The sequence below is a fragment of the Bufo bufo genome, chromosome 5, assembly GCF_905171765.1.
Source record: "Bufo bufo chromosome 5, aBufBuf1.1, whole genome shotgun sequence".
NCBI classification, from domain to species: domain Eukaryota; kingdom Metazoa; phylum Chordata; class Amphibia; order Anura; family Bufonidae; genus Bufo; species Bufo bufo.
The window spans coordinates 472,759,112-472,784,789 of NC_053393.1; the positions used below are offsets into that span (position 1 = coordinate 472,759,112).

At 47.1% G+C, this 25,678-nt stretch overlaps 1 protein-coding gene across 2 annotated transcripts; it reads right to left on the reverse strand.

Moving 5' to 3' along the window:
* Positions 1-33: 33 nt before the first annotated feature.
* On the reverse strand, positions 34-25,199 carry RHEB (Ras homolog, mTORC1 binding). 2 transcript variants are annotated; one of them, XM_040434115.1, is made up of 9 exons: positions 25,054-25,192; positions 24,842-25,014; positions 15,667-15,738; positions 9,245-9,312; positions 7,668-7,750; positions 5,559-5,615; positions 5,425-5,472; positions 3,794-3,875; positions 34-614 (listed from the first exon to the last, which is right to left on the reverse strand). In XM_040434115.1, exons 2-9 carry the CDS (start codon positions 24,891-24,893, stop codon positions 522-524), a joined length of 555 nt encoding a protein of 184 aa, XP_040290049.1. In that variant the 5' UTR covers positions 24,894-25,014; positions 25,054-25,192; the 3' UTR covers positions 34-521. The 2 variants fall into 2 exon arrangements, with proteins under 2 accessions (XP_040290049.1, XP_040290047.1); XM_040434113.1 differs by having other exon boundaries at positions 24,842-25,199.
* Between the last annotated feature and the right edge of the window lie 479 nt (positions 25,200-25,678).

The following is a 25,678-nucleotide window of genomic DNA, read 5'->3' on the forward strand; positions in this document are numbered from 1 at the left end:
AGTATACGGTGAGGACAGAAGAAAACCCGATCACAAGGTCTGCAGCTGTTTTATTTACAAGTTTACACTGAACAATGATAGAAACACTGACGTTGAAGCCTGATTAAGTAAATGGTAATCTAATAGGCATGATTGAATTGATTACATGATTATAAACAAACTACACTGAAAAATTAATGTCAGTAAAAGTATTGGCCAGAATATTAAGAAATATGATATACAAATTGAAAGTGCGTGATTGGAGAGGTGGTGAAGATGTAGGCATCTGCCCAGAAATCAGATCTTCGCAGAATCTGAACAAAAAAAAAAAAAATAAGAAAAGAAAAAGGCGGCTGTGACCATCCCTATCTTAACATCCCTGGAACCTTTGCAGTCCCAGAAGAGGTCTCAAGGCCTTGCTGGCATTAACACCTCTGCTGGGAGGGGAACAGTTAACAGAGGAGCCTAGTTTTGAAGTAGAACAGGCAGTTTGCTTATTCAAGTAGAATATTTTCCCAGTGTCCACAGCTTGTGTAGTGGAATTACATTACGGAGCAGGAAGACTTCCCTTGTGAACCTACACCATCAATTTTTTCTGCTTCCAAAATTATTCTTTTGAATACATCAACAGCAGTCTGAAAAACAAAAGCAAAAAAACGTTGTGACAGCAAGTTTAAAGAGGGCCCATGCCCTCTCCTGACATGTCGGTTTTACTAACTACATGCCCAATGTAACCGTTGTGGAGCTTCTATTCTTTTGACTGTGGGCATTCCTGCATTATCCCATTTACAAGTTTATGAATGAATGAAGTCTGCAATAAAGGTCTAACTGGGCGTTACTAGCCGGGGGAAGGGAGCGTCTGCACGGCCCGACATTATCCAATTGGTGCTGCCACTGTCAGACTGTGCAGTAACTGCCAACACCCAGATGGACCTTTAATGCAAACTGCTAGTAATTCATAATGTCAAATTAGGGCCCATTCAGATGGCCATATGAACGTGTGCAGACCTATTTCATGTCAGTGGGGCCGCCGTGTGCCGACTGCATCCGTGGTTCTGTTCCACGGCTCCGCAGAAACGATAGAGCAAGTAGTTACTAAAAGATGTCGGGAGGGTGACCGACGCTATATAAGGTGGCTGTACATTTTTCATAGATGTTAAGCAAGAACTATTCCTCTCCACACCATACACGCTCTGGTAAAGCCAACATTCAAGTCGCCATCTTTCTTTCATCTGCCATCTAGCATTGGCCACCTTCAGTGAAACAGAAGTGCACTCATATGGCTGGGTACCCCTTAAAAGGATAACGGTCATATTTTTACTCAAAAATTCAATTTTCATATATGTTGTTGCTGCTGCGGTGATAATCCATAATCACCAATTGTGTTCACATACTACTTGTTTAATAAGGTTCCATCCATAGCAACGGCTCCTCAAGACTTCTTTCTGACCATCTTCTCAAGATGGCCGCCAATGCCCTTAGGCCCCTTTCACACAGGCGAGAATTTTGTGCGGGTGCAATGCATGAGGTGAAAGCATTGCACCCGCACTGAATCTGGACCCATTCACTTCAATGGGGCTGTGTACATGAGCGGTGATTTTCACGCATTACTGGTGCGTTGCGTGAAAAATCACAGCAAGCTCTATATTGTGCATTTTCATGCAACACAGGCCCCATAGTAAATGGGGCTGCGTGAAAATTGCAAGCATCCGCAAGCAAGTGCGGATTCGGTGTGATTTTCAGGCATGGTTGCTAGGAGACTATAGGGACCCGATCATTATTTTCCCTTATAACATGGTTATAAGGGAAAATAGCATTCTTAATACAGAATGCTTAGTAAAATGTCCATTGAGGGGTTAATAAACAAAATTTAACTCACCCCATCCACTTGATCAGAGCTCCTCTTTCTACTTTCTTCAGGACCTGGCTAAAAGGACCTTTGATGACGTCACTGTGCTCATCACAGGGTCCATCACCAAGGTGATGAACCATGTGATGAGCGCAGTGATGCAACCACAGGTCCTTTTCATCAAAAAAAGAAAGACATGCCAGGCTGAGTGTTCAAATGGATGGAGAGTTTATTAACCCCGCCATCACTAATCAAGTGGATTAAGGTGAGTTTATTAGTGATGGAGGGGGTTAATAAACTCACCTTAATCCACTTGAACACTCAGCCTGGCATGTCTTCTATTTTGATGAAAAGGACCTGTGGTTACATCACTGCGCTCATCACATGGTTCATCACCACGGTGATGGACCATGTGATGAGCGCAGTGACATCAAAGTTTTTTTTAGCTAGGTCCTAAAGAAAGTAGAAAGGAGCTCTGCTACGTGATCAAGTGGATGGGGAGAGTTAAATTTGTTTATTTTTAACCCCTCAATGGACATTTTACTAAGCATTCTGTATTAAGAATGCTATTATTTTAACCATGTTATAAGGGAAAATAATAAAATCTACACAACACCGATCCCAAACTCGAACTTCTATGAAGTCTGGGTTCGGGTACCAAACAGGGTGATTCTCACACGCGTGCAAACTGCTTTCCACTCACACGGGGAAAAAAAACAAAAACAAAACTGCATTTTCCCGCAACGCACCCGCATCTTGCCTGGCCCTCACATGCAACGCCGGTGAGAAAGAGGCCTTACCCTGAGGCTAAGACCTCCCTCCCTAACCACACAGAATTCATTCATCTGATCTCAGGAACACGCAGCCTCACCCCAACCAATCGGCTTTCTCCAGACTTAAACGCGATTCCATGAAAAAATGCATAGCGGTCAGAATGCCTTTAGAGGCATTCCGTTATTCATTCAGTCATAATAGCCTGCATAACTGATCCGTCCGGTCTAAGTTATGCTGGAGTCCTCTCCTGCATTACCAAAACCGGACGGATCAGTTAGGCAGGCCATAGACTTCTATGACTAGAGGCATTCCGTTATTCATTCAAAGGCATTCTGACCGCTATGCATTCTTTCCTGGAATTGCGTTATGATCCGTGGTAATGGAATCCATAACGCAATTTGCATTATACCACAACATGAACCAAAAAACGAATGTCAAAATATGAAATTCGCTCATCCCTAGTAGTTATCAAAGTAGTTTTCTTCCCACTGTGTTTCCTCCTAAATTACCACAGCATCGACCTGTAGTTCTGAGCCTTTGTTAGGTCGAGCATGCTCAGTGTGCTGCTATCAGTTCTCTAGCTAAATGTCTTATGAAACACAGGGAGTGTCAGTGTGCTGGTGATTACCGAGTAGAGGGGACGTGACCGGACGGTATATCAGGCAGCCAATCAGTACACAAGCACAAACTCACAGCAGGAAAGCTAGGGATTGTAGTCTGAAGCTTTGTAAGGGAAGATTAGGCGCCATGATACTCTGTTGTAGGATCACACAGGAACTAGTTCTTAAAGAGCAAGGATGCTGTGCTAAGGCATCCCAGGATGGAGAGACTCGCCTGTCGCTGGTACTCCAGTTCCATTGCAGAGCTCCTTCTCCATCTTCAGTCCCCCAGAAGTGTGATATGCAGCCTACATGCACGTCACCCTTGCTGGCCAATCAATGGCAATGGTCGGTTGCCATGCCTGCACACATACCAAGAATAAGACTAGGTGGCAGCAGTGATTTGTGTAGATGGCACATTACACTTCCAGTCTGGTGGAGGAGGGAGAACCACACTGGAACTAGTTTGTTTTAGTAATTGTTGCACCCTGCCTCATCAAAAAGGGTCCTCAATCTCAGAAAACCCCTTTAACTATATAGAAACATAGAAAACCTCCACTTATAAAAAGGTTTGCAAATACTCAAAACCCACCTGATTCTCTTTAGCTGAAGACTCCAAGAATGCTGCGTTCCAGGACTCTGCTAAGGCCTTGCCTTCTTCATTGCTGATCACTCTAAGAGGCACATTCAAGTAGTAGTTAATACATGACTTTACGAGACGCAGCATAAAGAACCATGTATAATAGTAACACCGAGTCAATCCACCCCCAAATAGACAACAATGACAACACAGTAAGGGAAAAGTCAAGGGGACGCACCAGATCTCTGACAAAGCAGGGCCATTCGTGCACATGATTTTTCCAGGCGTCAAATGGGACAGTCAGAGAAATGTATGCAGATCTATCATCTTAAGGCAAGTTTCTGATGAGCGTTGCCTGCGGGAAACACGTGGTTTCGCAGCCTGAACTCTAATGCTGAGGTCCCATTACATGAGCAGAGCTCAGGCGGGAAAATAGTGTTCCCACATGGAGCGCGTTTCCCGCAGACATACGAGTGGGTTGCGATAGAAATTCCATGTGGATTTCCCTGCGTTTCCACAACCAAGTTCGTACCTGCATGCGTTTCATATGGATTTCAATGCCCCCATCTCATACTTTGCATTAAAAACAATGAAATCCACACAAACCAGTAACATGCTGCTGATTTCAACAGCCTGACCATGGTCCATTTACACACAGGGAGAAGGAGAAAAAAAAAAAAAAAAAAAAAAAAAAAAAAAATTGTACATAAGACTTCAAATCTCACTCCCTTTGCTGGTGCTGCATTACGCTGCAGTTTGTCTTCATGAAAATCGGCAAAGTGTGCAGGTAGCCCAAGTGAGGATCATGCCCATACCAGCAAAGTTAATCAGATCTCCCAAATCTCATGTACATACGGAAACTGACCTGTGGTGCAGGTTTTAAAATCGGCAGCATGTCATTTGTTTGTGAGGCTCTTCAGCTAAATTATTGTTGTTTTCCCCATAAACTTCAGTAGTCATTAAAATACAGATAATCGGCATCAAAAACCGCAATACATAGCATGTGGTTTTTATCTTGTTTTTCCACACTTTTTACCTACAGATTTTCTGCATACACATCAAGGGGTTGTCTCATCTAACACATCACTAGGATATGCCATCAATGTCAGATAGGAGCAGGTCCCACACCTATCTCCAGAACAGGGCGCTTACGCGGAGAGCACACTGTGCAAGCGCGGCCACCTTCCATTCACCACACAGCAGTGAATGAAGATGTGGCGTACATGTGCGGTGCGCTCTTCTTTCACAGCTATTGGACTTAAAATATCCGTGCGCACACTTGGCCATTTTTGGAAATCCCATACTGATGGAGAGCACACCAATCAAGCGTGGTGTGCGGTCCTTCACTGGAGGAATGACTGCACATGCAGTGATATGCCAATCTGCGGGATGAGCCAACCCCTTGGTGCCCACTGCAACCAGAGATCAGCTTTCAGTTCTTAAAACGGCTTTAGAAACCTGGAAGGTAAACGGAGTGACGGTCACCGGCAACAAGGCCAATTCTGTGGCAGGTTAATGACTGGTTTTATAATATGTTCTATATAAATATGATTGAATAGATTCATTGCTTCAGTCTTTCCACATTTATAGTTCACTATATCCTACATGTACACACACGTGTAAGGCCACAGACTGATACAAACCTTTCCATGTGCAAATCTTTCTTGTTTCCAACCAACATTATAGGAACCCTGGAAGAGAGAGATACAGTCAGTAGAGGTGATGGAAGGAAAATAAAAATCTGGGACTGGATTTCAAAAAAGGCAAGACAACTTACTGGACTTTTCCCACCATATCCAACAACTTCTCGTGAATAATTTTAATCACTTCAAAGCTGAAAAGAGAAGAGACTGGTTATTAAACATAAGAAAAAAGTGAGTGTTTGAGAGCTTTTAGGGCGCATTCACACTGTGCTCATTCTAGGGAACAAATGTTTTTATGAACCCTCGCTCCCCTATAATCTGCTTGGGTGTAGGTTCAGATCGCCCAATGAAGCAGCAGAATGCCCGTTCAATGAATGAAATGAACTTTGCTGCGGACACCTCAGTTTCTGGGGAGCAGATCCTGCCCAGAAACAGTGGGACGTTATCATTTCCCCCATGCCAACTAGATGCCAGTGTAGTTTTCAGTTTAGGCGCAGACTGCTGGAGCTGCGCCAAATTTAGGACGAGATGCAAGCCTCATCATAAGTTAGGTGCAGCCTCCAGCAGTGAACAGGGATCTCATCCACTGGTCTATGATACATTAGTATGAGTCTGCATGAGGGTAAGTAATGACAGCAGCCATGGTTCATCCTTAACCAGCAGAGAGGATCGTTGCATGTACACGCAGCTCTTCACCTCCACTGACGAGCAGGCAACTGTCAGATCCTTCCCAATAACTGTTTGGCACTGAGTAAGGGCTCATTCACAAGACTGTATGGTCGCCAAGCCCGTGTTGCAGACTGCAAACAGCAGGTCCGTAATACACATACACCAGCCATGTGAACTAAATGCTGCAGATCCATCGACTTGAATGGGTCCGCGATCCACAAGATACGGCAAGATAGGACATTGTCTATTTTTTGCAGAGTGAAGGCACAGATGGAAACACTCAGATATCCTTCCGCAGGCCTTCGGGTCTGTGCCTCCGCACTGCAAAAAAAATAGGCCACACAGTCGATGACCGTGTTTTACAGTCCGTAACACAGGCATGGCGACCACTCATGTGAATAACCCCTAAATGTGCCTTTAGGAAAAGACCCCTGCCTCAATGTGTCCACAGCGTTTAAAACCACTGACAGGTGACGCGAACATCTCATGACAAGGGCACCTACTGACTGATATTAGGCAGACGATGTTTAGGAAGCAGGAAAAAAAGTGAAATAAAAAGGATCTGAGCAACGTTAACTAGGCTGAACGGTGACAGCTAAACTAGGTCAGAGCATCTCCAAAACAGTATGCAATGATTACTACCTACCAAGGAAAGAAACCGTAAACTGCCAACAGTCATGGGTGCCCAGGGCTCTAATGCTTATGGGGAGCGCAGGCTAGACCGTTTCAGGTCCAACCCAAAGCAGAGCTGAACAAGCAAATTGCTGAGAGTCACTGCTAGCTATGAAAGGGGTCACAACAGTCACAGATCGAAAAGAATGGCCACGATGACCCCTGTCCACCACCAAAAGTGCCTACAAAGGTCATGCAAGCATCCGAGCTGGACCATGCAGCAATGCAAGAGGATGTCCTGGTCAGATGAATCCCAATCCAATTAACAAATGTGGATGGTTGCATACGAGTGGACGACTTACCTGGGGAAGAGATGGCACCAGACTGCACTATGAGAAGTAGGCAAGTTGAGGCAGTGTGGTGCCCTGGATTATCTTCTGCTGGGAAACTTTCATGGCACTCATGAAGATGTGGCATGTGCCACTTACCAAATACACCCTTCATAGCAACAATTCTTAAATTGCAGTGACCTTCAGCAAGATAAAGCCAGGCTGAACTACAAAGATGGTTAACGAATGGTTTGATGATCATGCCAAATTCAAAGAGCTTATTTTGCCTCCAGATTCGCCAGATCTGAATTCTATCAAGCACCAGATATATGGAGCTCTCCACATTGCAAGGATCGGCTGCCTACAAGATTGTGCTAGAAATCGCAAGACGACTTCAGAGGTCTTGGAGTCCATGCCTAGATGACTGCACAAGGAGAACCTACCCAATATTTAGGTGGTTTTTAATGTTATGGCTGATCAGTGATTAAATCAATGGCCTCCAGCTCTGCTGGGGTTAACAGTGGTCACCATTTTCCCCATGGGAACGTGCCGTGCATATGGCACCTGCCCAACTGCAAAATCCAATAGCCACCTCCAGGGACACCAAAAATCGTAACCTTCCACAGAACATACCTTTTGATGGAGGTAACCGAGTATACAAGGATGTATCCATTTATTTCTATGGAGTACGTCTGAGGAATAATGGAAAATTCATCCTAGGAAACAAAACAAATCCCTTTTATCCACACAATTACAGAAGATTTCACATCAAGCCGGGCAGGAGGACCACGTCTGTTCCCATAGCAACAGATCTAATTAATTCAATCACAGCAAGTCAGCCTAAGTAGCGGTGCAGCAGAGACGGGGAAGGGGTTCAGAGACCACTCAACGTGTTCCAAACTGAAGTGGTCACTTCAGCAGACGGCATTCATCACGTACATAAAGTTAATGCAGGGCACTTCCTAATGTGTTGCGATTGTCTTTATTGTCTCCTTTGCTGGTTTGACTCCTTTATCACATCACACACTTCCTGTTTCCATGGCTACGACCACCCAGCAATCCATCAGCGGTGGTCGTGCTTGCATAATATAGAAAAAGGTGTCGGCCTCTCAGGAGGCCTGGACTGTGGGAGCACACATAGGCTGGAGCAGTGGTGGCCGTGCTTACACACTATAGGAAAAAGCACCAGCCTATGTGCGCTCCCACAGTCCAGGCCTCCTGAGAGGCCGACACCTTTTGCTATATTATGCAAGCACGACCACCGCTGATGGATTGCTGGGTGGTCGTAGCCATGAAAAGGAGCAGTGTATAATGTGATGGAAAAAATGAATCAAGCCCGCAAAGGAGGCAATATGGGCAATCACAATACATTAGTAAGTGGCTTGTGTTAATTAACTCTCTCTACATGATAAATGCCACTTGCTGGAGGGAGAGAACCCCTAAAAAATAAAAATAAAAAAAAATAAAAAAAGGGGGGGATGGGGGCCTATTTATGCAGCCTATTCAAGGTAGGAAGCCTGAAAGCTTAGAAAGGTCTGCATGTCACTGATCTAATAGTCCTGTGACTAAACAACTGTTTCTATCCAACCATAATGTTACAATGGGGTGGTCATTGCTGCTTTCCACTAATCCTTATGGGGGTTCTGCACTTTGTTTTAACTGATCTATCCTCTGGATAGAACATCAGCAGGGGTCCGACACCCGGGACCACCGCCGATCAGCTGTTTGAGAAGGCAGCGGCGTGCCAGAAGCGCCCCAGCCTTCTCACTGTTAACCGCTGACTGAGTGACATCACTACTAGTATCAACTAGCTTGGGCGGGGCCAAGCTGTTCACTTGAATGGAGCTTAGCCCCGCCCACGCTAGTTGATACTAGTCGTGACGTCACTGGGCCGGCAGTAAACAGTGAGAAGGCCGGGGCGCTTCTGGAGCGCCGCTGCCTTCTCAAACAGCTGATCGGCGGGGGTCCCGTGTGTCGGACCCCGGCCGATCAGAAGCCGATGACCTATTCAGAGGATAGATCATCAGTTTAAACAAAGTGCAGAACCCCTTTAAAGAGGAGAAAAGTAAATAAAAAAATAAAAACCCACACTCTGATTGTAGTTATTCAATGGCAAACATCACCCATAAATGACACCGATCCAGCGTGTCAATGAAGCCATATGGATGGGATGTGAGCAGGGCCCAGCACTGACATTTCTACACACTTACCTGGCCAGCAGTGTCCACTAGCTGAAGCTGGTAATCTTGTCCATTCACAGAGATCTGTTTAGTAAATGCTAGAAGATAGAAACGTGGTATACATCAGAGCCACGCATTAACAGGACACATTATGAAGTCAATTTCAGGTACAGCCACTGGTTGCACTGCGGATCGCCCATATGCCACAGTGAGATAGCGGAGAGAAGCTGCAGCGGTTACAGGAGCTTCTTCCACAGTGATGTCTGTGCACATGGACTTCAAATGGCAACTAATATGGGCAGAATACTGTGAAAATCGGCAAACTACACCTGGCTTCACCCTCATGGCCACATGACCCTGCCTGGAACAGTCCGGGGACTACACAGTCTTAATCCCACGAGGACTCACGGACCTATTCCTTTCAATGGCACCACCAGACCCTGTTGTAGCCAGTTTTGCATCAGCAGAGCCAATTTTCATTGCAAAAAAAAAAAAAAAAAAAAAAGGGGGGTTCATACTTGCCTGGTCCCAGCTCCATTGCTCCCGATTCTCTGGCATCAACATACTGTTGATGGGCACCATGTCATCACTGCAACGGTGACCTGTCACCCATGTGACCCAGTGACATGTCAACACTGCAGCCACCGGCCCCGTCAACAGGATGTTTATACCGGAGCAATGGAGCCAGAACCCACAGCAGGGACCAGGTAAGTATGAACCCCACCAAGGGTCAGCCACGCTGAGGTCTTCTGAAGTCTTGGATGACCCATTACTGACCTGCATGCACCGACTGTCTAGTAGCCCCTTACTACATGCCCGCTTCACCTGTGCCAGGCTAAGCCGATGACAGTCCTGGTCTCAGGACACCCCAGAGAGAAAGGGCCAGAGTACTGCAGTCTGACAATGACAGCCTAGGGGTCCATTCACACACCCGTAGAATGTGTCCGCACCTGTTCCGCATTCATTCTCTATGGTGCAGGAATGGATGCAGACAGCACACAGTGAGCTGTCTGCATTCCCGGAGCGCGGCGCTGGAATAAAAATACATGTCCTATTCTTGCCCGCAATTGCGGACAATAGGCAGTTCTATGGGGGTGCATTGAGGATCCACAATACACTATGGACATGTGAATGAACCCTTATGGAGAGTCAAGAAAAAATAAAATTGCAGAAACTGCTTCAAAATTATGCACAGTCAGACAAAATGTGTGAAATTAGCCTTAGGCTAGATGCACACGAACGTTGTTTGTTTCAGTGTCAGTTTTTTGCAGACAGGATGCGGACCTATTCCTTTCAATGGGACCACAAAAAACAGACAGCACACAGTGTGCTGTTCCCCATCAGTATGTCCATTCCGTAGCCCCCCCCCCCCCCCCAAAAAAAAACAAAAAAAAAAAAACACGCATGGGTACTTCAAAACACATAAGGTCATGTGCATGTAGCCTTAGTTCACACAGTTTTTCCAGCTCAGATTTTGGCAAGTGCAATTCACCTCCCATAGTAGGTACATAACTACATAGGTGGGGTCCATGAAATTCCACCATTCTTAAATCAACTACATTAAACAGGTTATGAAGCTCATTTATATTAATAACCTATCCTCAGGACAGGTCATCAGTGTGATCGGTGGGGGTCCGACACCCTGCACCCCCCTGCTAATCAGATGTGGTGCTCCATTACACTACACGTAGTCTCCCTTGCAGCAGAAGAATAGAAGTTCTCGCTCCATTCAGGTGACGGAGCCGATACTTGTAATTACACTGCACCTTCCTTTCCTCCTTCAGCGCTGCAGTTATTATAACCACAAGTCCATTCCTGGCGTGGATTCTGCACCAATTCTGCATCCATAAATCCCATTGAAGCGAGTAGAATTAAAACCAGAATCCGGTCTGGCACTTGATTTGTTTGTTCTTCAGCACAGAAAACTCAATGTGAACTCACCCTTAGGGCTCTGTCACACGAGCGAGTTTTCAGGCTGGATGTGACGTGTGCAGCAATTGCATAGCATGTGGACCGATTCCCGATCCACGCATCATCTCTGCCCGACTGGTGTATCTCAGCCCTGGCGCCAAAGAAGCAAACAGGGCTCGAGTGTAAAACAGAAGGCATCCGGTTTTCTCTGATGGTTGCCAGGAGATAGGAGTTGTAGATTGCATGCATTTTTCATGCGTGAAGAAAAACAACCCGGGCGGAAAAAATGCACACACTGAGCACAATCACAGAAAAAAATATACCGATTCAACTTACATGCAAAACCCATCAGTTTTTCTTTGAAAAGATCCTGACGACCCATATCACTCATGTGAAGGCGGCCTTAAAGGGGTTCTCCAGGAATTAAGATACCTAAATATTACTTTATCAAATATTATGGCTTGTTTTGTCTTAGGAGCAATCAGGAGAAAAAAATAAATAAAAATGGCTGCCATTCTATTAGTACACACAGACCTGTCCTAATCACACAGAAGGACAAGTTACTCCAGACCACTGAGCTAAAGAGCTGCCTCATCCTCCTCTCTGCTTGTCAGGGATTATGATCCTGAATATCTGATAAGATGTTCAGTAGAATCTCTGTGGAAATAGCATTCACGAGGAGACATGACGTACAGAGAGGAGGGACAGGACAGACTGCATACGCTGTGCTGTCCGCATCTTTTGGGGCCACATTGAAAATGAACGGGTCTGCACTTGGATGGGTAAATGGACCCCAACTCGTGGCATTTATCAGGTAGAAAGTTGATACAAGGCACTTCCTACTGTATTGTGATTGTCCATATTGCCTCCTTTGCTGGCTTTATTCTTCTATCACATTATACACTGTTTGTTTCCATGGTTACAGCATACTACAGGAGAAAGCACTGGCCTCCCTGGTGGCCGAGACTGTGGGAGCGCATAGGCTGGTGCTTTTTCCTATAGTGTGCAAACACAACCACCTCTGATGTGTTGCAGGATGGTCATAACCATGGAAGCGAGCAATGTATAATGTGATGGAAAAGTGAATCCAGCCAGCAGAGAAAGCAATATGGACAATCACAATACATTAGTAAGTGGCTTGTACTAGCATTTATTCTATAGAGAAAGTTATTTGCTGAAGTGAGACAACCCCTTCAATTCCTGGAGAACCCCTTTACACTGCCCAAACATCAGGCAGATTATCGCAAACAAGCATTTGTGCGAACATTTATTAGCGATAATCTGCTGGTGTAGCGGTGCTGCCGACTACCCCATTAATGAGCGAAACGCCTAGTTTATCGGGTAATAGGATCGTTCATGTGGTCACCTAAACCATTGTTTGCCAGCAGCAGGTTGTGGTGTCTAAACGGCCTCTGCTGCCGATAAACAGTGATTCTGTATGGGGATATGCAATGGCATTAGCAATCGCTCCTGCCTATACTGTGGAGGAGATCGCTGCATGTAAACGAGCAGGAGGTTGTCGGGAAGCAATGCCTCCTTCCTAACAGTCTGCTCACATTACAGACTAAAGATGAAGCTCTTCTTCCATCCATTTATCTTCTGATTAGAGGCTGAAACTGGATACAACCCCATCATTAGTACAGGGCCCCTCCTGGCTCCAGCTGCCAAGTGATGGTGGAGAAGTCAGGAGGTTCCAATGAAACGGAACTCCCCCTATTACCGGCAGTGTATGGAGAACAGCCAGGTGGCTCAAAGGTGAACGTGGAATAGCACCAGAGGGTTCAGGGAGTTTGTCATCAGCCTGTTGTTCAGTCTCAGCCATACCCAGGATAGGAGGGAGCCATTAACCCTGTGGAGTTACCTACTGCAGAGGTTTGGGAGATCCTGCGATGCTGACTACTCTGCTCCTGCGTAACCCTCTGAAAAACGTAAAGTGACCCTGGATCCTTAGTGGTCCCAATGACCACAAAAGACCGTCAAAGGGTCTTCTACTCAAAGGGACAGATTTACCAAGACTTAAAAAAAAAGACCACTGGAAAAAGACGCACTAAGGCTGGGTTCACACCTGAGCGTTTTACAGCACGTTCCTACGTGCTATAAAACGCTCAACAGGCAAGAACCAATGTTTCTCTATGGGCATGGTTCTCACCTGAGTGTTTTACAGCGCGTACAGGAGCTTCTTTGGAGCGTATTGTCACGTGTAACACCTGTTTTTCATTGTACGCCTCTGTGGTCAATAGCAAGAACGCGCGTACGACGCGCGTTTCCAAAATACAAAACCGCCCCAAAATACGCCTGTAAACAGCGCTTATCGAATACGCTCAGGTGTGAACCCAGCCTAAGTTTATTAAGAGGCAGGCTTGTAAAAGGGGTTATCTAACCCTTATAATGCCCCCCAAAATGCCCAGGCCCCTTACACAGGTTGTACTTGCCTTGCTCCAGGCACCCACGTAGCTCCTGAGGCCCGCCACGTGGATTAAAACATCAGGCGACGGGAGGCCAATGCTTGTTCCCGTGCGGGCATCAGAAGTGACGCAGGTGCCATGGAGCGAGGCAAGGATAACCTGTGTGACGGGCCCGGGCATTATAGGGGTTGGATAACCCCTTTCAGGGTTTTTTGTTTTTTTTGCCACCAATTCTGACAACACAGATGTCATCCGTGCGCTGGCCACATCCGTATTGGCAGTTTCCTTAACCTTAGAACACGACAGATTCTTGTCCATTTGGGGATAGGAAGTTTTAGTGACGGGAGTGAGAAATTTACAGAGAGCATGCGGTTGGTATCCGTATTTTGCAGATCCGCAGTTTGATGATCACAAAACATAAGGTTGTGCGCATGAGGCCTAAGCCAGTTTGTGGGAAATGATAGTAAACCTCATGGGTTGCAGAAGGCCACAACCCCTGATGCCAAGTGAGAATAGTGAACTCCTGCTGTAAATGGATCCGCACAAACGCTTCCGTTCAGATAATACAACCGTCTGCATCCATTCAGAACGGATCCGTTTGTATTATCTGTAACATAGCCAATACGGATCCATCTTTAACACCATTGAAAGTCAATCTGTTTCTATTGTGCCAGATTGTGTCATCGAAAATGGATCTGTCCTCCTTGACTTACATTGTGTGTCAGGACGGATCCGTTTGCCTCCACGTCAGGCGGACACCAAAACGCTGCAAGCAGCCTCCAGAGCGGAATAGAGACTGATCGGCGGCAAACTGATGCTTTCTGATCGGAACCGTTTCCATTCAGAATGCATTAGGGCAAAACTGATCCGTTTTGGACCGCTTGTGAGAGCCCTGAACGGATCTCGGAAACGGAAAGCCAAAACGCCAGTGTGAAAGTAGCCTTCTATACATATACACGCTATAGTTTACATGTAAAAATCACCGACAGATGTACTGACATTTTTAGCATTCAAGAACATCCAACAATTTTTATACAATTCTTTAGTCCAGTTACTATACCAAGAACCATGTCTGCACTGGACCTCCAAGTTTAATTTCTTCACTTCAAAAGCAACAGTTTTAGGCCTCATGCACACAGCCGTTGCCGTATTGCTGCCCGCAAACAGCGGGTATACAATATGCGGGCACCGGCAATGTGCTCCCTGCATCAAGGATGTGGACCCATTCACTTGATTGGGTCCGCAGCTGCGGTGCGGAACTGCGGCACGGAACCACTACGGAGTGCTTCCATAGGGGTTCTGCCTGTGCCCCAGCACCGAAACAAAAAAAACAAAAAAATAGAAAAAAAATAAAAAGTTCTATTTTTGCAGTGTGGACCCATTTAAGTTGAATGGGTCTCAGTCCCGGCCGCTGCACAGACGTTGCCCGTGCAAATTGCGGTCCCCAAATCACATAACGGCCGCACAACAGCTGTGTGCATGAGGCCTTATTGGAGATACAGAAATCATTCATTTTAATGGAACATAACTGCATTTTTAAGACCCACTCTAGAACCCGAGTATTCAGTGGTGTGTCTACAGTTACATTTTAAAGGGGTTGTGCCAAACTATCCATGGTACTGACAAGGGGACGCCGAAAGGAGTGCCCAGCAAACCTCAGCTGCCACGAGAGGATTGGAGTGGCAGAGCGCAGACTCAACTTCAGTTCATACAAGGAATCAGTGGAGGACAAAGCAGATCGTCCTACCGCTCACTTTCATCCCCTATTCTGTGAATACGGGAAAAGGTAAAACCTGCCACAGCCCCTTTAAAGGAGACCCGGTACTGAATTGTAAAGATGGCTTAAAGGACAGAAAATGAACAGATACAAAAAAAAACCAAAAAAAAAAAAAAAAACACATAGATCTGTATGTCGGACGTGCAAGCTGGTATTTGAACGCTGCATGTTTTACTAGTTGACGACACCAGAACCTCCGTCAGGGGGTAGAAAACAAGAGCCAATGTTAGATGCCGCATTGTCACTTTTTCCTGCAGGGGACACGGTAATGCCCCGTGAATGCCAGAAAGCTTTTTTAGGGCAGAAGTAGCGTTCCAATTCAATAGCAGAACAGTGGAAGACAAAACACGGACACTTACTGTTCTCTATTGTCGGATCGTAGGAGTCCACAAACTGTCCTTCAACAAACTGGATGGTTAGTGAAGACTTTCCTGGAACACAAAGGAAAAACAATTACCGTACATTATGAGAAGACATGAAGAAATAGCACAGTCTGAACCTGAAAGGTCCCCGGGGCTCGGTCACAGAGCTGACATCCAGGTTAACTAACGAAACCTGATCCCAAAATTCAGTTCATGCCAGACATCTTTTAAAGGAACACTAAACCTGGAAATAAAATCCTGAAAGTACAGAAATATACCGGTAGTCGCTTTCACCGTTGTGTCACAATCATGAAGTGCTAGAAAACAAAAAGCTATTTTATCTAAATCCAACACAGAGCATGGGTTAAAGGGGTTGTCCAAGGCCTATAATGCCCCCCATATGCCTGGGCCCCTCTGCCATCATTCCCCAGCACGTGTCCCCCGTTTCCATCCGGTGGGGTGAGGCAAGGCAATACCAGGCCACAGTGGGACAAGCCTCTAGCATTGCGGGTGACGCTAGGGAGGCTCGTTCCCGTCACGGCCTGCTATTGGCTGACCCCCACCCGCCCAAAAGGTTTTCATTTGTGCAACTAGGAGATGCAGTGGCACATAGTGACACGGGTGCCGGGGAGAGAGGCAAGTACCATCTGTGTGAGGGGTCTTTATAGCCCCTATAATGTTCTACTGACCTGCTCCAACTTTTGCCAGAGCGCGGCCGCGGTGGTGGGGGTCAACTATACCGCGGACTTATCCAGAGAATAAAACCAAGAAGGACTGACACTTTCTTGACAATATGAAGAAACTTTTAGGGTCCATTCACACGTCCGTAGTGCATTGCGGATCCACAATACACCTGGCCGGCACCCCCATAAAAATGCCTATTCTTGTACGCAATTGCAGACAAGAATAGGACATGTTGTATTTGTTTGTTTTTTTACGGCGCCGTGGACCAGAAGATAGACGGCACGCTCCGGAACTGCAGATGCGGACAGCACACTGCTGTCTACATCCATTTCGTCCCCATAGAGAATGAATGGGTCCGCACCCGTTCCGCAATTTGCGGAGCAGATGCGGATCCATTATTACAGACGTGTGAATGGAGCCTCTTCAAAGCATAATAGGATCATCAGCGAATCGTTTCAGCTCAAGCCTCAGCCTTTTTTCATACTACAATTTGAAAGTAGTCACCGATACCATCATGCTTTGAATAAAAGTTTCTTCATAGCACCAAGAAAGTGAGTGGCGGTGATCCTTCACTATATACCAGTGGGACCTCTTCCCTGGATGTACGCACCATGGGCAAACCTCAGTGCCAACCCATCGTCTCCGATAGTTATCCTGAGGATAAGTCACCAATATCAGATTAATAGCGGTCTGACAATGGAGCCAGAGGCATGGGTCCATGCAAAGTGAGGAGGCCGTGGCGAGCCGCTGCCCGTTGAACAGAGCGGTACATCTGCATCCGTTCTGCCGCCGGTGTCCAGTAGGAATGCAGAGTGGATATTGAGGACCTAGCCTGAGAAGTCATCCTTCCACACATGAATATGGCTCTGGGATTTTTTTTGTGGGTTTCTCAGCAATGTGAGTGTTATGGGGGGGGGCTCATTATGGAGAGCGCCTAATAGCACACAATCTTACTACATATAGGACAAAGCGGGGAGGCTCCAGCTAGTCTCAGGACTGAGGAGGAGAAGGGGCAGCGATAGAAGACTTCTCTATAGTTCTCACTGGTAACAGTTTCAAGGGAATAAATAAAGTACTGGAATTATTGTTTATGCATTTAGTACTTAAAGGGGTTTTACAATTTTTTTAGCAACTGCCTGCAACCTGCCCCCTGAAACGAAAAGATCCCCACTTACCTAGTCCTGGCTACATCTTCCAGTCCCCGCACTGTTTACACCCAGCAGTGCATGGTCACATACACCGCTCCAGCCAGACTGGTGCACATGACCATGCACCGCCACAACTAAACAGTGCAGGGACTAGAAGATGACCACCATGGAGGACTGGCACAGTACGACTCTGTTTGAAGGGGCCATGCTGTGGACATTTGAGAAGATAGAAAACCACCTTTAAATGGGTTGCCCTATTAACTTATCCTCTGCCCACAGAATAGAGGGGAATAACCGCTGCCCCCACCGATCACCAGAGCAGAGGCCAGTGTTCCCATTTATATGGAGCGGCGAACATGCACCTGAAGCCTGATCCATTCCAGTGATCAGTGGAGGCCCCAGCAGATGATACTTTTGTCCCCCATCCTGTGGCTAGGCGATACGTTGCTGCCAATGGTGCCCAAAATGAAACTGAACATAGCCAGCAACTACAGACCTGGAGCTCACGGCAATCTGTCACCAAGAACTGAAGGTGAACACAGAATAAGGCCTTTCACACGGTAGGGTTTTCCCCCGTTTGCGGGTTGATTTTTTGCATTCCGTATACAGAACCATTCATTTCAATGGTTCTGCAAAAATATTATATATATATATATATATAAATAATTTTTTTTTAACCCCGTATGCATTCAGTTTCCGTATTTCTGTTCCGTTGAAAGATAGAACATGTCCTATTGCCCGCAAATCACGTTCCGTGGCTCTATTCAAGTCAATGGGTCCACAAAAAACAAAAGAAAAGGCACATACGGAATGTACTCCGTAGGTCTTCCGTATCTGCGGAACCATCCATTGAAAATGTTATGCCCAGCCCAATTCTTTCTATGCAATTACTGTATATGCCATACGGAAAAACAGATCTGTGAAAAACGGACCGCAAAATACAAAAAAAAAAAAAAAAGCCATACGTCGTGTGAAAGAGGCCTAAGAGAACAAACATCCGCAACGCCGCCTGCCCACTTTTCAAGAGACGTCCTTGGAACTCAAAAAAAAGTGATGCCACACTGAGCCTAATGTGAGGACCATCACCCAATTTGCTCAGAGGGTTCCACCTAGAGACCCAACATGTCTCAGTGCATGAGCCGTGGAGGGAGAGGAGGAGAAGCCTGTGATGTCCCTGACTGTTCTGGGACTGTGGGAAAGGTCAGCATTCTGAAGCTACAGAAAGGAGAGAATGCCGGCGAGCCATGGGGTCACCCGAGTCCTGCACTGATGTTTCCAGACCCGAAATGTCATCATGTCAGGAAAACATTACAACGTGGCATTACCAATGTGTCATGACTGTTCTGGAAGTAGAAGAATCTTCTGGCCGACTACCTTATGGCATCAGGTGATGGATCTGTGTCTGCGAGCTAGATACATGCAAGGTAACCTAGCGCCATGAACATGACCACCCACAGATTACAGGCAATCTACACCTTTGGAGCATTTTTATTATTGCATTGTACTCATTAAGAGGTAAAAATTTTACCGCCTAGGAAACAGTTTAAAAATATAAAAAAACTGGCAGAATGAATGCGTTTTTTCTATACTTTCCCCTGCTTCCCCCACGTTTCATGCAACTGTAACTGGTGCCATTAGAAAGTGAACCAAGTCCTGAAAAAAAAAAAAAAAAAACCCAGTCTTGAAAGGGTTAAAGTGTTTATGACCTCTTAGTAATTTAGAGATGAGGGTTAAAGGGCTTCTGTCACCCCACTAAACAGTTTTTTAATTTTTTTTTGTTAGTTATAATCCCTATACTGCGATTTATGCATACATACTGTAATCAATCATTTTGGTTCAGCAGATTGTTAAAAACGTACTTTTAAAATATGCGAATTACCTTGCTACCAGCAAGTAGGGCGGCTACTTGCTGGTAGCAGCCGCATCCTCCTATCCTAAAGACGCCCCCTCCGCATGTTGATTGACAGGGCCAGCGGACGGGATCTCTCTCTGCTGGCCCTGTCTGCATTCAAAATCTGGCGCCTGCACCGTACCTGTCTTCAGTCGGCGCAGGCGCACTGAGAGGAGGACGCTCGCTCGGCCGCTCCTTCCTCAATGTGCCTGCGCCTATGACGTCACATCTACACCCGGCGCAGGCGCACTGAGAGGAGGACGCTCGCTCGGCCACTCCATCCTCAATGCGCCTGCGCCTATGACGTCACATCTACACCCGGCGCAGGCACATTGAGGAAGGAGCGGCCGAGCGAGCGTCCTCCTCTCAGTGCGCCTGCGCCGACTGAAGACAGGTACGGTGCAGGCGCCAGATTTTGAATGCAGACAGGGCCAGCAGAGAGAGATCCCGTCCGCTGGCCCTGTCAAGCGACATGCGGAGGGGGCGTCTTTAGGATAGGAGGATGCGGCTGCCACCAGCAAGTAGCCGCCCTACTTGCTGGTAGCAAGGTAATTCGCATATTTTAAAAGTACGTTTTTAACAATCTGCTGAACCAAAATGATTGATTACAGTATGTATGCATAAATCGCAGTATAGGGATTATAACTAACCAAAAAAATTAAAAAACTGTTTAGTGGGGTGACAGAAGCCCTTTAAGCACAAAGTTAGAACAGTTAACCCTTTGACAGAACAGCTCAATAAATGAGTAAAATGTAATCCTAACAATTGCCCCCGAAGATGTACATAGCCTTTAAATATTATGGTTAAAGAGGTATAGCGCCAATTTTAAGCCGTTTTCTTTACTCAGGGCTCATGCACACGACCGTACTGGCTCCGTGCCCGTCTTGCGGACCGCAAATAGCTGGTCTACAATATACGGACACTGGCGGTGGTGCAGACCCATTGAATTGCGGAGTGACAGGTTGGAATTCCACGGAAGCACTATACAGATTGCTTCTGTGGGCTTTCGGGTCCATGGCTCCGCACCGCAATAGATAGACCATGTTCTTTCTTTGGCCGTAACTTGCAGATCATAGACCCATTCAAGTCAAGGGGCCCACATCCTCAAACTGAGTGCATGCGGGCAGTGCCCGTGAATGGCCATTTGCGGTCCACAGCACGGGCCCCTGCGCAGGAGCCCTTTCTTCCCTTCCTGTGGGTAGCACCTCCCTGGATGCCTGGTGAAGCCTTTACTACATGGGCCCAGATACAGCCTCAGATCTAGCTATACATCTATGAATTCAGTCTGGACGCTTCATCTGCGTCAGTGGGAAGCTGCAGGATAGAAGGCCACACAGCAGGGGGCGCTACCAGAAAGGAAACTGTAATGTACATAAAAATTATTATGTATATGGCAATTACACTTAATTTCAAATGCGCCATTTATCTCATTGTCACACTTGTGGGACAACACCTGTAAATCCAACCCATTAATGAAAACAGGTCATCAATATCTACCGACTGGAAACCAACGAGTATAAACTAGGAGTAATGGGCAAGCTAGGTCTGGGTAATATTGTCTACCATCAAAATCTTTATACCCCCCCCCCCCCCCCCTCCAAATTAAAAAGGTCTTTTCCAGGTTTTGGCCCCTTTTTAAACAAGCCCACTAGCATGTGGTACCTAAGGAAACCATCATACTAACCTGCCCACCAAAGCTCTAGCTCCGTTCCAAACCAGTTTACTTCCAGCCAAGGGTCACATGCACCACTGCAACCAATGACCGGCCTCAGCAGCATTGGGCCACTTGAGGACACGTCTCTATCCGTACACCGGCCAGAAGAAAACAAGCCGAGGACCAGAGTCGCCAAATGTACTATACACCGGGGGCTTACGTAAAGATTAGCCAAATCCTGGAAATGGCCTTTAAAAGGGTTATTCCATTATTGTCCGCATTACGGACAAGGATAGCGCTGTTCTATTAGGGGCCAGCTGTTCCGTTCCGCAAAATACAGAACACAAGGACGCCATCTGTATTTTGCGGACCTCAAAATACATACGGTCGTGTGCATGAGGCCCAAGGATGATCATCTACATTCCCTTGTTTTTTCCTGCTCCCCTGCAGTCCCACAGAGAATTTAGTGCATTAGGACAGGGGAACAGGACCCCCACTTGCTGGATGCCTGGGGGACCCCCACTGGGTATTACTTTAACATGTAAAGTACTATTCTGCCATTAAGGCCACAGGAAGTTGTTTTTGCCCATCTTCACTTTTCCGATGACATGCCCGTATTAGCGCTGTTCTCTTGCAGGCTGAATTGTACTTTAGTGACACTTTTTGGGGCACATACAACGTATTGATTTACTTTACATTATCAGATACACATAAGGCCACTTTCACACTCATTTGGTGCGGATCCGTTCAGATAATACAACAGTCTGCATCCATATGATCTTTAACACCATTGAAAGTCTATGGAGGACGGATCCGTTTTCTATTGTGCCAGCGAAAACTGATCCGTCCCCATTGACTTACATTGTGCGCCGGGACAGATCCGTTTGGCTCAGTTTCGTCAGACGGACAACAAAACGCTGCTCCAGAGCGGAATGGAGACTGATTGGAGGCAAACTGATGCTTTCTGAGCGGATCCTTAGCCATTCAGAATGCTTTAGGGCAAAACTGATCCATTTTAGACCGCCTGTGAGAGCCCTGAACGGATCTCATAGCCTTAGTGTTTAATACCTCTGCACAGTAATCGCACATCTGAAAATAGTTTGTCTGCACATCCTTCCGGCGATGTAACCCTACGTGGGCTGGCTCCTCGCAGAAGGAAAGGACGTTTTCGTTAGTACCATTTAGCAGTATATAGGATTTGATTTTTAAGAAACTTTATTAACCATTATTAAATGGACACAGACAGCACATGGATGTCATATGCCAGTTACAGAACATGCCCTATTCTACTGACGGGTGTGAGAACATTGCGGAATACACACGGCCGGTATCTCTTCTCATCACTAAGATGGCAACTGTCAGAACAAATAGGATGCGTTGCCCAGTCCTAGTCGCAGATTACAGACTGCCTGACGCCTACAGGAGCGCTAATATTCATAAGCTTCTGGCGTTCTCCACTCCGCCGCAAGTGGGCCGACTATTGCCTGCAGCAGCCACCCAACACTGTGCCGACAGACGCCATACCACAGATCTGGGCCCCGGGGGAGGGGTGCTACGTGTTGGATAACCTCTACAAAAGAAAAGGACAAGAATGCAAAAGTAACAACAGAATGTGAAGATCAGTAATGGCTGTCGTAAGGGATGAGCGAAAAGGTTTTAACAGTAGAAATTAATTTCTGAAATTACTTGAAGTCTTGCGAGACTTCGCGAAGTAATCATTTTGGCTCAGAGGAGCCCACACATTCCAGTATTGTAACGAAGATGTATGTATATACACACACAACTTTGAAAAGGCCATCAATCTCAGACCAGGCTGGGTACCAATCTTGGCATTCCCATTGATGAGCGGACTGGACTCACACTGCTTGTGCCAGGTCCAGCTCCACACTTTTGGTGGTTGATGTGCCTGGGATGGCAGCTCAGTCCCACTCACTGCTAGAGATGTAAAGAACCCTTCATAGAGCCTCTGTCAGCATGGTCAACCCTATTAAATCAGGTATGTTGCCCTGGTAGGGTTGATCCTGCTGATGGAAATATTTATCTTTGCGTTCCGGGTTGCTGCATTAGGTGGACTTCTAGTTATTCAACAGCAGAGCAAATGCACAGGCGCTGACGATGTAGTCCCAACCAGGAGCATTCCTCCTCTGTCGCCGTAGGGGTCTCCACTGAGTCTGCTCAGCAAGCAGTTTGTGCACAACACCGCAGGCGGCAGATGTGAAGTCTATTGCCGTCAATCCAAGGGGAGGGGGGTGTAGTGAGCACTATGGACAAAGCTGGAGCGATGCTCAAGGTGCTACATCCCACCCCTCGATGCTCCAACTGCCCGATTTGAGTTCATAACTCAGCAACCCAGAATGCTACAGAGAAAAGCACCATATCACTACAATCAGCATAATCAACCCTACCAAGCAAGAAGCCTAGTTTAATAGGCCCTTTAGAAGGGTTGTCCCATCTGGATACTTCGATAGAATGCGTCATGTCCAATCAGTGCAGTTACAACTTCAGGACCCGCTCCCATCTAGAGCACAGGGTCCCCCTGTGAGTGGAGGGGAAGCAACATACGCCAAGCTTACTCCCTTCATGGTTATAGGTCTGCCATTTTCACAAGTCCCACACAGTGAATGCAGAGGCCACACACCGGCGGTATCCTGCCAGGCCTCAGAGGTGGGGGCCGCACCTACTGACAAAGCCTACCCACGAGCCACAAGGAAAGGGGGGGGGGGGGTACCATAATCTGCATGAGGAGGCTTATAGGTAGGCTCGATCATAGATCCAAAGTTAATTTGTTCAAAAACTTCTACAAGTCAATGGTTTCCATACAGCATTAAAGTGTATTGGCTCCAAGGAGCCAAACTTCATATCTCTGAAGTCACAGGAAACTTTGGCAAATTACTACTGGCATCTTTAAATACATTTTAAAATTGGAATCTGAGGCCGGCTTTGGTACAGAACTGAAGCTGACAGCGGTATTCCTATCTGGAATCTGAAGTCCTTCACCGAAGTCTCACGCGAGATGACGTTTGACTCCACGGAAACGGCATTAACATCGGAGTATTTGAACAAATCCACTTCCGATCTATGACCTGAAGAGAGTCGCTAAAGCCTCCTTCTAGGCCACTATGGCACAGGTGGCACTCAGAGCACTCAATGGGCACCCTGGAAAAAGTCTATGGCGTCCTAATATGCCTTAGATTTTTCCTGCCCTTCATCGGCGCAGGACGCACTATGAACGGCACAGGCAGTGCATTGAATGTAGGCCAGTTATTATAGCTAAATGATAAAGTACATGGAAGATCCACTATACTGGTATTCAGGGTAAATGGCAGTGTTGGCACATTGATAAATAAGTGGGGTCTGGGTGCAGTTTGGGCACTGTTCGCCATCACTGCTCTAGGCCATACAGGCGCCTCCGGAATTCGGGGAAGGGATGCAAGTGACAGGCCTCCAGGAGACAGGACCTGGACATTGATGGGACCGCAGCAGACTTGTGCCTCTCCATATGGGCACTCGTTCATCAGGACTGGTGACGATGGTACCTGTGCCCACTCCTTCAGACCACATATGCCATAATGCCAGTCAGGGGGTGCCCCTGACATAAGACACCACCCTGGAGACCCGTCAGATGTACCCCGAGATCACATCACTGGGAAGGCAGTAGCGGCAATCAGAGGTGCCAGGAGGACCGGCTGGCACTAGGCTAGAGGTCACCAGCCAGGCCTATCACCCAGGGACCCTCAGCCCGGCAGGACATGTGGGCAGCAGCACCCACGCACGTGTAGCGGCCGAGACACTCACCCACGGAGCGGTACCCGAGGATGGCGATCTTCCGCGACTTGGGCTGCGGCATCTTTGGCGCCTCCACTGTTTTGCCTTTGGTTTAGACCCGAAGGCGCTGCATCCACCGACAGATGATGAAGGAGGAAAACGGAGCGACCGGAACCACCAGCGGAAGTTTCCTTTGCCTGCACTCCCACACACACGGACTCGCTGCCTGCTCCTGCGCGCACACGGAAGGAGTCAGCCCGGCTTTATATCCCGCCTTCTCCCTCTTCGGCACCGATTTGTTTCTATTATTCCGCCCGCCCTCTCTGCCGTCCGGAAAAAAAAACTCGCTGCGTCACCCCAGAATGCTCGCTGTGGCGGGGAGGCTTGTGATTGGAGGATACTTGTGGCAGGGGGCGGGGCAGGTGTCAAATACGGCGTTTCTATTGGAGGTAGGTTGTGCCCTTCTGACGGCAGGATGCTAAAATGTTAGGGGGGAGGGGCTTCGGCGAAACGTAACTCGTCGCTTGGTGGTAGGAGGCTGGCTGCGTGGGGGTGAGTGACGGCGGCGGCGCGCACGGTCACCGCCATGTTTGCAGAGCTCAAGACTCCCTGTAGACGGCGGGGGGTGTCGTCGCCAAAATGGCTCCTAGAGTGGAGACCGTATGTGGTGCGACTGTTGGAACCGGTGTGCGTCAGTGAAGGTGACCATCCATGATTTTGCAGAGAGTGCTGGGGAGGGATTGCCCAATTTGCCCTGCAGTATGGGGAGCTTCTTTTCTTCTTGCTCTCACTATGCAAAGTTGGATGTTTGCCTCTTGGATGTCATGTGCCAAGGCTTGGACTTTAACACATAGGGCGCCCCTTCCA